The sequence below is a fragment of the Benincasa hispida genome, chromosome 11, assembly GCF_027475165.1.
Source record: "Benincasa hispida cultivar pf3 chromosome 11, pf3_genome.v1.1, whole genome shotgun sequence".
Taxonomy (NCBI): Eukaryota; Viridiplantae; Streptophyta; class Magnoliopsida; order Cucurbitales; family Cucurbitaceae; genus Benincasa; species Benincasa hispida.
The window spans coordinates 6,713,491-6,725,807 of record NC_143488.1 but is presented as its reverse complement, the minus strand read 5'-3'; the positions used below and the strand labels follow the sequence as shown (position 1 = coordinate 6,725,807).

Here is a 12,317-nt window from a genome sequence, read left to right as displayed (position 1 = left end):
TCAATTAATGGTCTTTTTATTTGGGGCTTGTTTTATTCTATTTTTTATATTTTCTAATGATAACATTTAGTTTTTATGATTTCAATAAATTTTAAAGTTTGTCTGAGTTGTTAGTTTATGATATATTTTCATTAAAAAAAATACACCATTTCGTTAGTCCTCTATGGGAAGATACTTGCATTCTTCATTTTTATAGAAATACTGTCTCTATTATTAAATATCATATTCATTTTTAATAAAATTTTAACTTTTAGACTAATATCGTCAAGTAAATATAGTTCAACTGACATAACAGACGTATATATCAATTTCAAGATTAGATGTTTGATTCTAATATTTAACCCAACATAATAGAGATTTGAATATTTAACTTCTTGATCAAATATATGATTTTTGATTTTTTTTCGCTTATAGAGTAATTATTGCATGTTTGCTATTAGCAATTCATTGGTGGAACCAACTCTTACAGGTTATGATTCATTATAACGAATATTGCTTATCACAAATAAATTTATCTCAATCAGCTTTCACGACGAACAAAGAAGTACAACTATCATTAAATAAATAAATAAAAAAAAACTGATTTGTAAATTTAAGGCTTTGTTTGGTAACCATTTGGTTTTTTATTTTTAGCTTTTGAAATTTAAGGCTATAAACACATTTTCATCTCTAAATATCTTGCATTGTTAATTACTTTTTTTATCGGTATTTTAAAAAATTAAGACAAGTTTTGAAAACTATAAAAAAAAAAAGTTTTTTAATTTAGTTTTTATTTTTGAAATTTGGCTAAGGATTTAAAGTTTTTTAATTAAAAAAATGTAAATTATTGTAAGAATTTGAAAGGAAATAAATTTAATTCTCAAAAACTAAAAATAAAAAACTAAGGAGGTGTTTGATAACCAATAGGGTATTTATTTTTAGTTTTTACTTTTTTACAATCAGGTTTGTTTAATTTACAATTCACTTTTCTGTTTTTTGAAAACTAAAAATAGAATTAAATAGAATTAAATTTTTTTAAAATAATAATAATAATAATAATAATAATTTAAAAAATAAAAAATAAAAACCCGTTTTTTAAAAACTTTTTCCGTTTATTAAAATATGCGTGCGCGTTTAGTACAAAAAGTAAATTCGAAGAACTACCTCCGGCCAGTCCAACGTCTTTAGTGTGAGTTAAACAACCTAGGGGACATTGGTTCAAATCCTACCTACAGTATAAATTTTACTTTCTTCTCTTTTTTTCCCCCTTTTTTAATGAAATCGAAGGTAAATATACTTCAAATCTAAATCAATTTTCCATTTTTCTTTTATTTTACCAATAATAACCCCAATTTTTCAAAATTTGAAGTTAAAATTTTGGAAAAATATTCACAAAATTAATTAATTTTTTTAAAAAAACAAAATTAGAATACCACAACTTTTCATAGGAATGCATTATTTTTCTGTATGACACAACCTTAGTGAAAGAATGCGTCTTTTCTCAAAAGACAATTCTATATCAAGAAATGTTACTATTTGCATTGTCACAAATAGTTTATAAAAACATAGAGAATTATTTCTCCAAATCTCAATCTATTTTATTTGCAATTATTCACACATTGTAGAGGGAACAAAATTGTCGTAAGAAAACATTGTGAATCCATTAGATCGAATTAATTGTTATGTTATTCTCTTCTCCTCCTATGATTTTCTTTTACAAAAATGAAAATATTTACTTATATTTTGTCAATATATTTATTGTTTTTTTTTAATTTTTTATATTATTTTGATTAATCAATACATTAAAAATATCTATATTGTATTATCAATATGAAACTTTTAAAATAGTTAAGAATATAAATATATAATTTTATAATTATGTACACCAAAAGAGAAAATATTGCAAAAAAAAAAAAGTTTGATATTTTTATATTAAAAAAACTAAAAAATGTCATTAAAACTTATTTTGATTTTCAACATCAAAAAGCAAAAACTCAATTATCAAATATGCTTGTAGTTTTTCAATTTTTTTTAAAAAATAACGTGTTTTTGGTTTTTGGTTTTTTAAAGATAGAAATTAATAAAATGTATGATTTTTGTTTTCTAAAAAATAAAAACTAAAACATAAATTTTTAAAAACAAAAAACCAAATAGTTATCAAGTGAAACATGATTAAATCTAATATATTCAATTTTTTTTTTTATTCTTTTTGAGTATCTAATATATTCAAATCTGGTTTTTTAGCTGCAGGAATAAAATATAAAGGAGACAGAATCTCAGTTACAAAACAATGTAATTAACTTGTAAAATATCATATAAGGTAGATCTAAACTCACAATCATGATCTTAATTTAATATATTTTTCACACCCATCTAGATCTTTTTATTTCTAATTATTTTGTTCTCTAACTTATTCTCTAAATTTTCTAATTATTTTTGTCTTAAAACATGGTCAATCATTCTGACAGTATCTCTTTAGAAAAATAAGAAATATAAAATATTTCTCAATTTTTTATTTCTTTTTTATTTTCGTGAATATCCAAACTAATTTATTTGTACCTCAACTAATTTTACGGAACAATCCATCTGACTTTATAACATTTGGGTATCAAGAAAATTTTCAATATTATTGTTATTATTATTATTATTATTTTTATAATATGCGAAGTGAAAGATCAAACCTCTTACCTCGAAGTGGATATAACAAGCTATATGACAATTGAACAATACTTATATTAGTAAAAATATTTAATTCAAATGATTTAAAAAAATTTATTTCAACATGGTTGCTCCCAGCTCTCTTGATGTTTCTTTTACCAATATTACATGGGTTAAAATAAACTTTTGAATTTCTTTCTTTCACATTACAATGGGATAAAACTACCACTCGCGTGTTTTTAGAAACCCATAAATAATTAATTTCTCATAAATCTTTTCAAAACTCTTATACTCCGTTTGAGATTGTTGTAGCTTTTAAAATGATAGTTGACAATCATGCTTTTAGATAAATCAGGTATGAAAATGAGTAAAATAGTATTTGATAAATTTCTGCTTGAACTTAAAAAAGTAGGCTGAAGCGTTTGCTAATTATTTTATTTTAGATATAATAACTAAAATACACTTATAATCAATTTTTTTTTAAAAAAAAATGCAATTTAAAATTTTAAATAATTGTTTAGTATGATAAATTTTATTTTTTATTAAATATAAAGGAAAATAACTTTATTTAAAAAAAGATATCAATATAGTGTACTTTTTTTAAAAAAGATGATGCATTTAACTCATGAAAAATAGAAAATAGATTTGATTAGGTGAGAAATATATAAATATATAAAAACAACTTTTTTTTAGTATAAAACTGAAAACTAAATATTAAAAGCTAGTAGGATGCTGCTTTTAAAGTAAATGTATAATTAACAAGTTTTTAAAAGTGATTTTAATCTATTTAATTTAAATCTATTTTACCAAACCCAAAAAAACGATTAAGATTTTTTTAAATGACTTTTAATACAGCTAATGCAATTCTAAACGTAGCCTAATTTCATATGTCCCAAATTAATGGATTTGAAACAGAAGAACCACAACTACTTAAGAAAACCCAAATCATAAGAACTTTATTCATCAAAATTCACTGACACTTCAAACAACAAACACATGCATTGTTTATGATAGAATCTTAAACATATAAAAATAAATAAATTTGATTAAATAAATAAAAACACCCCTTTATAAAAATTACTTGATTCTCATCTTCCCTCTCTAAACTCACCATTTGTAAAGAGAGCTAAGAAATGGAATCCTCATATCTTCCCCTTCCAATCAAAGCCATTCTCCTCATCATCCTAATCAACCAATCAAATATTGCAAAATCTCAACCAATAAATGACACCCAATTCATCAAAACCACTTGTCAATCCACACCTTACCCTAGCCTCTGCCTCTCCTCCCTCTCCGCCGACGCCGCCACCATTCACGGTAGCTATCGTCTGATGACGATTGCCGCCCTCACTGTTGCCCTCACACGCACGCGCTCTGCCTCGTCGGTGATCCAAAGCCTAGCCAAGTCAAATGTCTTAACACCACGAGAGGGTTATGTTGTAAGTGATTGTATTGAGGAGTTTGGAGACTCTATTGAAGAGTTAAAGATGGCTATAGTGGAGTTAAAGGATAATGACAAGATGCGATTCGAAATTGAGGATATTCGAACGTGGGTTAGTGCTGCTTTGACAGACGATGACACGTGCATGGACGGGTTTGTTGGTGACACCATGAATGATAGTGTGAAGGAGTCGATGAAGAAATTGGTGGTGGATATTGTTCAATTAACAAGTATTGCTCTCTCGCTTGTTAGTTTGCTGAAGTGAGTGAATCAAATTTGTTTTGGAAATATTTATTTTGACTTAATTATATATTCAATCCATTGTCCATTTTGTAATTTTATAAAGTTTTAGTTTTGTCTCTAAATTTCAAGTAATTTATTGTAAACTTTCAAATTTTAATTATATTTTCAAAATTTCAAGTTATTATTGATATTACATGATGATTGAACTAAAATTTGATAATTAAACTTGACTTAAAATGGCACAAGAGTGAGATAATCATAAAAAATAAGGATGAGCAAAATCACACTTTGCCCTATCAAACATTTTTGCAAGATTTGAAAGAACAAAACTTTTAGAAATGATGGGAATTGAAATTTTAAAATAACACGATCATCCAAAATTTTAATTAAGTTGATTATTAAGGGTTGGTTGATAGGGAATTTGAAAAGCATAAATAAAAACCAAGAATTCAATTATAACAAAATTTTTATTTCATATTTTCAAATATATATTTGATAGCAAAAATTAAATTTCAATTTAAATAATTATTTAAAATATATTTGTATAATATATATGTATATGTATATATATATATATATAAAGTAATTGTAATTATAGTTATCAATTAAATATTGAATTTGCTAATGTGAGTTTGGCTCTATAGTATTGGCATGCACTTAATTCCTACGCATTGGATGTTCAATCCTTCATTCCATAATTTTTTTTAATATTTTTTGTATAATTATTACAAATACGAACAATATTTTACAAATGTTTTAAACTTCAATTGTATTTTATAACTAGATTTTCTATTTTTTTTTTCTTGACAATTTTAACCTTGTAATACACTCTCTCATTTAAGTGTTTGTATTTTGTAATTAAAATATTAAAAAAAAAATTAAAATATTTTTAGCAATAATAATTTAAAGATAATTTTTTAAAAAATAATTAATTTAATTACATGTTATCATTAATTGTGTATTTTCATTTAGTGATTTTTTATTTTATTCATTCACAAATATGTATATATCCCTTAATTTTAGGAAAAAGTTTGTTCTCTCTCATATTAAAGTTTCATATTATTTTATAATTAAAATATTTAAAAATTCAAACCGAATTTGATATTTATTAAATTCAGTCTATACTACATTAGTACAAGATTTGTCATAAACATTATTCCCTTAGTTTTTGCTTTTAAATGATTTTTTTTTCACTTAGCTACAAATTTGTCATTAGTTTTTCTTTTCATTTTTTTTTTTTTTTTACATATTTTAGATTTTGACCAAAAAATTGGAATCCCTAATTTTTTTTTTGGTAGTTGTATTTAATATATAATTATTGTTACAAATATTCCTTTTCATCTATATTTTGCTTCTTATATACATATACGAGATTTATTTCAAATATATAATAGGTTTATTCGACATGTATTTTAAAATTAGTACAACTTTAATGTGGTCATAAGATTAAAGCCAGATTACTACCTAATTATTTATTTTGTATTTCCATACAAAGCGAACATATTGCTGTCAAACAAACATTATTAATTTGAACTCCTTTAATAGATTTCTTCGATTTTTTTATATATATGTGTGTATATGTGTATATTTAATCAACTAAGCTATGCTCAATTTAATTATTTAAAAAAATAGTCAAATTACAAAAATCGTCCTTTAAGTATAACGGTAATTGTAATTATACTCTGAAACTTTCAATTGTAAATATTAGACCCACTTCTACACGTATTAAAATTAAACCCTCAACCTTATAATAATTGTAAAAATTAAACTTCCAACCGATAAATATTGAACCCTCAAACTTATACCATTATTACAATTTCTACCTTTATGTAAGTTTGAAAGTCAAATTTCATTTCTATAAGTTTGAGAGTTTAATTTTTACGATTGAAAGTTTGAGTGGATAGTTGTAACGGTCACCTCTAGGAGTGGTTTTTACAATTTGAGTAAAAATAACTAAGTAATGAACCAACAGTTTCTAACAAATTATATCTATTTGGATTTCACACAGCATGGTCTAATTTCAAAATCTATTTCCTTACCCATAGATTCTTCTTCTTTCAATTTCAAATTAAAAAATGATACCCAAAGAAAAAGTGAAATTATCTTTTGTCTAATTTGAATTAGAATTAAAATCATTCATTTGGAAACTGGAATAAAATGGTTTTCATAGGCGTTTTCTTTTATCTCATAATTAAAAGAAAAGGAAATTATTTAAAAAATAAGACGATGCATTCAATCTTCCTTTACACCTCAATCAATATGATATTATTTGCCTACTCACACAATAATTCCACTGTCTTTTTGTGGACTCAAAGAATCTCATTTTGCTTCTTTCTGAGAAAATGACAATAATTCAAATTTCAGAATACCATATGTAACGTTCAAACAGATTCTCAAAATATGAAAACATGGTTAAACAAGGTTTAAAAAGAATTGACTACATATATTATGATACATATTTTTTTGAATAAATTCTATATTAAGATGTTTTAAAAAGCATACGAACAAAGACAAGACCTACGAAACGTGTATGTTCCAATTAGTCGAATATTTAAAGCACAAAACCTAAATTTACAAAGAAAGTCCAATTACACATCCGTGTCTTAAATAAAATTGACGGACTAGAATTATCGATATTCTACAAGAGAAGTATTTTATGAGATCCGATAGTATAGTAGAAAAAAATATATAAATCCTTCTATCGTACTATCTATTATTGTTATTGAGGTGTATAAAATTGTACTGTATAAAGATAAAGGTTGAATATCGATTAATTTGAATACAGATGGATATATAATATGTATCTCTCTATTTCTTTGCTTCATAATTCACGTTGATTCCAATGAATCTAAAATGGAATAAAAATTTATAGAGCTCGTGTTTAATTTAATTTTTTTTTTTTTTTAAGAATCGTGTTTAAAACGATTAGTCCATAAAACTTGTTCTTTGAGATCGGATAATTAGTTCGACATGTCAAACAATTTCAAAGTAGAATTTGCTCCACCAAAACCAATTCCAAACCCCAAATCGAACCATATTTTTCTTTACTTTCGTAATTCACGTTGATTCCAATGAATCTAAAATGAAATAAAAGTTTATAGAGCTCGTGTTTAATATAATTTCCTTTTTAAAAAAAAAAAAAAAAAAAAAAAAAAAAAAAAAAAAAAACATGTCTAAGACAATTAGTCCATAACACTTGAATCTTTCAGATTTTTGTGAGAGCAACAGATAATTAGTTCCAACCTATCAAACAATTTCAAAATAGAATACGCTCCACCAAAATCTAAGTCCAGACCAAAATCGAAACGTGTTTTTTAAATTTAGAATAGAATTTTTTTTATCTTAAATTTTAATTTTTATTTGATTGTTAGACTTCAAAATATTACACATTTAGTCTTTAAATTTTAGATTTAATTTTAATTTACTATCTCAATTTCAAAATTTTCAAAATACTGCAATTGAGTTTTATTTAATTTTGTTCCCCCAGATTTCAAGATTAAAATTAAAACTTTACTACATCATTATTTTAAATTAATTAATAGACATTAACTTCAATATTTGAAAATGAGTACTTAATGAAAAATTAAAATTAAAATCCTATTCTAGAGATCAAATTAAAAAACTCAAATATCAAAGATGAAATTGCAACATTTTGAAACTTAAGAGACTAAATTGAAACCAAATTCAAAATTTAAAGATAAAAAATATAAAATTTTAAAATCTAAAAACTTAAAGAGAAGTTAAATCTTAAGCCTAGGAACCAAGGTATTTTTCCCTCGAATAAAAGAAGGTGAAAACTAACCAAACAAATTTAAGAGAAAAGAACCCAACTTTCAAAACCAAGAAACCAAAACAAGATTGTTAATCAAAAGAGAAATTAAAAGAAAGAAACTCTATTTCCGTACATTTATATTTATGATCATTGATTAAAGACTGATTCAAACAAAAAAAAAAAAGATGAAAATAAATGAATAAGCAAAAAGAATATTGGTTTTTGTTTTCTTTTTTTTTTTTTTGTAACACAAGAATATGGGTCATAGGAAGAATACTGCAAAAAGCTTGAATATTGATCCTAGAAAAACATCAAACTCAAGATACTCCCTTAACTTCAATCCTTTCCTTTTGGGGATTTAAATAATCCACCTATGACTGCAACGTAAATCCATATAGGATTTGTCCAATTACACATGAAGATCTGTCAGACAAGTTCAAAAAACCCAAAAAAAACCAAACTGTACTCATCAACCTTACTGTTCTAATCTTCATCTCACGGTGAGATTGACGTTTTGTATGCAAGTTAGAGAAGTCGAATTGCAACTCACATAAAAATAATTTTTTTTTTTGTCCAACAAAATCCGTAAGGTTACAAAAACATTAATTTTTTTTATTTAATTGCAAAATTTAATCCCTTTTGTTTAGAAAAAGTTAAAGTTCAGCCCCCTATGAAACCCCCTATCCATAGAACTTCATAAATAGTATCCATAGAACTTCATAAATAGTACCTATGGTTTCATATTACTTATGAGCCTTTATTCTATACTAAAGACTACTAATGACGGACCAAATTTACGATTTAACCATATTTTTTCTTTTAAAAAAGAGATGGTTAAAGGATGGAAGACCTAAAAGAGAAAAAACAGAGGAGAACGAACAATCTGCAGCAAATACTTGAATTTTGAACCAAAAGCTAAGAAGAAACACCAAAACATCATGTCCAAGTTCTTCTTCATAAAGCTAATCAGTATGTATGATTAATCAGAGGCTGCAGTCCCTAATTTTAAACTAACATGATACAGCAATTCACATGAGCTACTGCCAAGAGTTAATTCATGATTTAAACAAGGAACTCCAATGAACTGTGCAAGGGAAAGGGATGCTTTCTTCAAACTGAACAGTATGAGGAAACTAAGGATCAAAACCATCAACAAACCAAAAAAATATGCAAGTTATTTCAAATTAAAAACTGGTCTATGTCAATAATTCAGAACGATACACACTCCACCAAACTTCACTTGAAAATTTTAAGAAATCTTTCTGACCCGTGATGGTAATTGGGTTGTTGCTTTGTTCATCTCATTTGGACAATTCCTGCGCTAATCAGCTTCTGAATTTTGTTCATCACCATTGGGTTCTTGGTGTGTTCTTGAGCTGCCTTTGGGTTTTCCTGGAAATCAATCAATACCTACAGAAAAGCAATTGCACGGATTAAATACGATACCAATCCAGAATTTGAATCATGCATATGCTGAGACCAAAGTCTTCAGATCTAAACATACCTGTCTCATTACAGGATCTGTGAGAATGTTTTGGATTTCTGGGTCTTGCATTGCCTTGGCCTAAGGATGAAATTAATGTCAGTCCAATTCAAGAGACACGATGCTAACTAAAGGCTTTCTACAAGCTATTGGAAAACATGATTTACCTGTCTTTCCTTCAGTTCTTCGGGGGTCAAGTCCCCACGGCTTGCCTTGTTAACCTGTTCTACACATCTGCAATCAGAGTTCTCGGCTTCAGTTATCGGAATTTCTTTCCTAATCCTACCTTCAAATAGATGATGCTTACCTTCTAATACCATCCAGCAATTCTTGGTTTTTGGGGTCATGTTTCAATCCCTCCTGATAAGTTTCCATAGCCTTTTCATATTCTTTCATGAAAAATTGAATTGCACCTTTCCTTGTGTAACCCTTCACAAACGTAGGATCAAGCTCAATGCACTTCTCTGCATCCTTCAATCCCTCAGGCAATGCCCCCAGCTTAGTATAGCAAGCCGCACGGTTGCTGTATGCCTGTAAGGAAATTACACATCAGAACACAACTTGCCATAAGGATTGAGTTAATTTCTTCCAAGTTCAAAGCATAGCTCATGCACTGACCTTTACGTCCTTGGGGTTTCTTCTCAAAGATTCTGTGTAATGTTTCACAGCCTCAGGATATTGTTGTTGCTTAAAACATTCATTGCCTATATAAACAAATCAGTAAGCATAAGACATCAAATGTGCGTAACAGTGACTAGAATATGAGACATCAAGTATAGCCAATGCTTACAAAATCATGAAGAAAGTTAATTGGAAGATGTATCAAAGGTTAAAGAATACAGGAGATCCTGGAGTAATAGAGTTATGTTTTCTTTTCTTACTATGCTTTTACTACAATTTGCAACTTAGCCAATTGCTTCAATCAAGAAATATCTGATACTAATACTCAAGATCATCTACGAACTCAATCCATTCAGTTCAATTACTAAAATTAAGAGTCTAAAGAATGAACAAAAGCTGGGGTGAAAGACATACCTTTTTCCCGTTCCTCATCAGCTATTTTAGGATCGAAATACTCCTGTTGCTCTAAGTCCTTCTTTGCTTTCTCAGCATCGTTAAGTTTCTTCAGGGTGTCAGGATTTCTATGCTCAGTTAGAGCCTTCTGGAAAGTTTCAATAGCAATATCATAATCCTTTGAACATTTTGCCAATTTCACATAGGCTGTTCCTTTCCTGGTTAAAGCCCTTGCAATCATCTTAAAGTCTGACCTGAGCTCCCTTCCCCTTTCAACAGCCTTATCACAATCTTTGATACAATCTTCATACTGTAGAGAAAGAACAAGCATAACTTAAGAACTTAAGACCTCGAAATTCGAAACGTTTTCATGGGGTAGAAACAACAATGAGGTAGGAAACTCATTTGACATAGAATAAAAGATGACCACAATTTCTTTTTCAATAATCTTTCTGAAAGAACCCTCTCCAAAATAATTCTCCTTCGCCTAAAGTTTAAGTCCCATCACTCAGAAACGGACAGGCAAGTATCAGCATAACATACCTAACATAACGTAGAAACGGAAAACAATCAAGAAAGTTATCAACATTGTAAAACCCATTACCTTTCCCATCTCCAAATAGACAGCAGCTCGATTTGTTAGGAAAGAGATGTCCTCATCGTCCAACTCCAATGCCTTCGAGTAATGATTGATGGCCTTCTCGAAATCCTTCTTCTTGTACGCCGCATTGCCCGCCTCCTTCTCCTTCTGTGCCTGCAGCTTCCTCTCCTTCGCCTCCTTCTCCTCCTCGCCCACTTCCATAGGCTCTGGCTCTGGTTCCGGCTCCTTCGCCGGCTCGGCCTCAGCAGCTCTCTTTCGTTCCGCCGGAGGAGAGGATGTCTCAGGAACATCAGCTTCCTCCTCCGTCGGATTATGCAACTTCAAGTTCAGCAAAACCCCTAACGCAGCCATCACTCTCTGATCCTTCAAATACATATTGATACTGTTAGGGTTTCTCTGAATCTCCTGCATTATAGTCAAAAAATCCGGCTGTTGTAGAAAAGCCCTAGTCGTCGGATCAGCCGTCAGTTTAGCCCACATCTCAGGTCCAGAGAAAACATTCCCAAACGGATTCGGCGGAGGCGCCGGACGCGACCTGGAAGCCGCAGACTGAGCATCGGCCAATCCAGATTTCAAAGCTTCATTACCAGGATCAATCTCAAGCCCTTTCTTATAAGCAGATACAGCCGCTTCGTGTTCACCAAGACCAAGATGAGCAGCACCAAGCCGGCTATAACCCTTAGGCCAGTCCGGCTTCAACTCTACCGTCTTCTGAGCGTCAACCAAAGCCTCAGAATATTGATGGAGAGAAGCATAAGCCGCAGATCGATTGGAATAGAGAACGTGATTGGTAGGAGCAAGTTGAATGGCATCGGAAAAATGGCGGACGGCGGTGGAGAAGTCGCCGGCGGAGAAGGCTGCATTGCCCTTGGCTTTGGCTTCGTCGGCCATGGAAAGTGCACAGTCTAACAACAGGAATGGGAAGAAATCGGAGAGAATCCGGCGGAAAAATTGAAGAGATTGGGCAAGACGAAGAGTATATAATGAAGAATTTTGAGGAAGAAGAAGAAGAAACGAGACACTTCTCGTCGTTTATTTTCGGAGTAGAAAAAGAAGTTTTGCGAATTTTGAAGGAGTTCTCGAATGTTCGATTGCCCTCCAAAGTTGGGGTGTTTGGAAACACGGC

At 29.1% G+C, this 12,317-nt stretch overlaps 1 protein-coding gene and 1 pseudogene across 1 annotated transcript; one reads left to right on the top strand and one right to left on the bottom strand.

Moving 5' to 3' along the window:
* The first annotated feature begins 3,706 nt into the window (after window positions 1-3,706).
* LOC120069198 (21 kDa protein pseudogene) lies at window positions 3,707-4,343 on the top strand (annotated as a pseudogene).
* A 4,905-nt stretch (window positions 4,344-9,248) lies between these two features.
* LOC120069212 (hsp70-Hsp90 organizing protein 1-like) lies at window positions 9,249-12,317 on the bottom strand. The gene is made up of 7 exons (XM_039020911.2): window positions 11,195-12,317; window positions 10,612-10,900; window positions 10,195-10,280; window positions 9,884-10,107; window positions 9,744-9,810; window positions 9,598-9,657; window positions 9,249-9,503 (listed from the first exon to the last, which is right to left on the bottom strand). The coding sequence occupies exons 1-7, from the start codon at window positions 12,080-12,082 to the stop codon at window positions 9,390-9,392; spliced, it is 1,728 nt and encodes a 575-aa protein (XP_038876839.1). The 5' UTR covers window positions 12,083-12,317; the 3' UTR covers window positions 9,249-9,389.

What these genes read in the sequence shown, in the direction of transcription:
- LOC120069212 (XM_039020911.2), bottom strand. Translation starts at nt 12,082, where the DNA reads ATGGCCGACGAAGCCAAAGCCAAGGGCAATGCAGCCTTCTCCGCCGGC. An exon ending in TCTATTTGGAGATGGGAAAG is followed by an intron (nt 10,901 to 11,194) that starts GTAATGGGTTTT and finishes CTTTCTCTACAG; the next exon opens with TATGAAGATTGTATCAAAGA. An exon ending in TTGCTGGATGGTATTAGAAG is followed by an intron (nt 9,811 to 9,883) that starts GTAAGCATCATC and finishes CTCTGATTGCAG; the next exon opens with ATGTGTAGAACAGGTTAACA.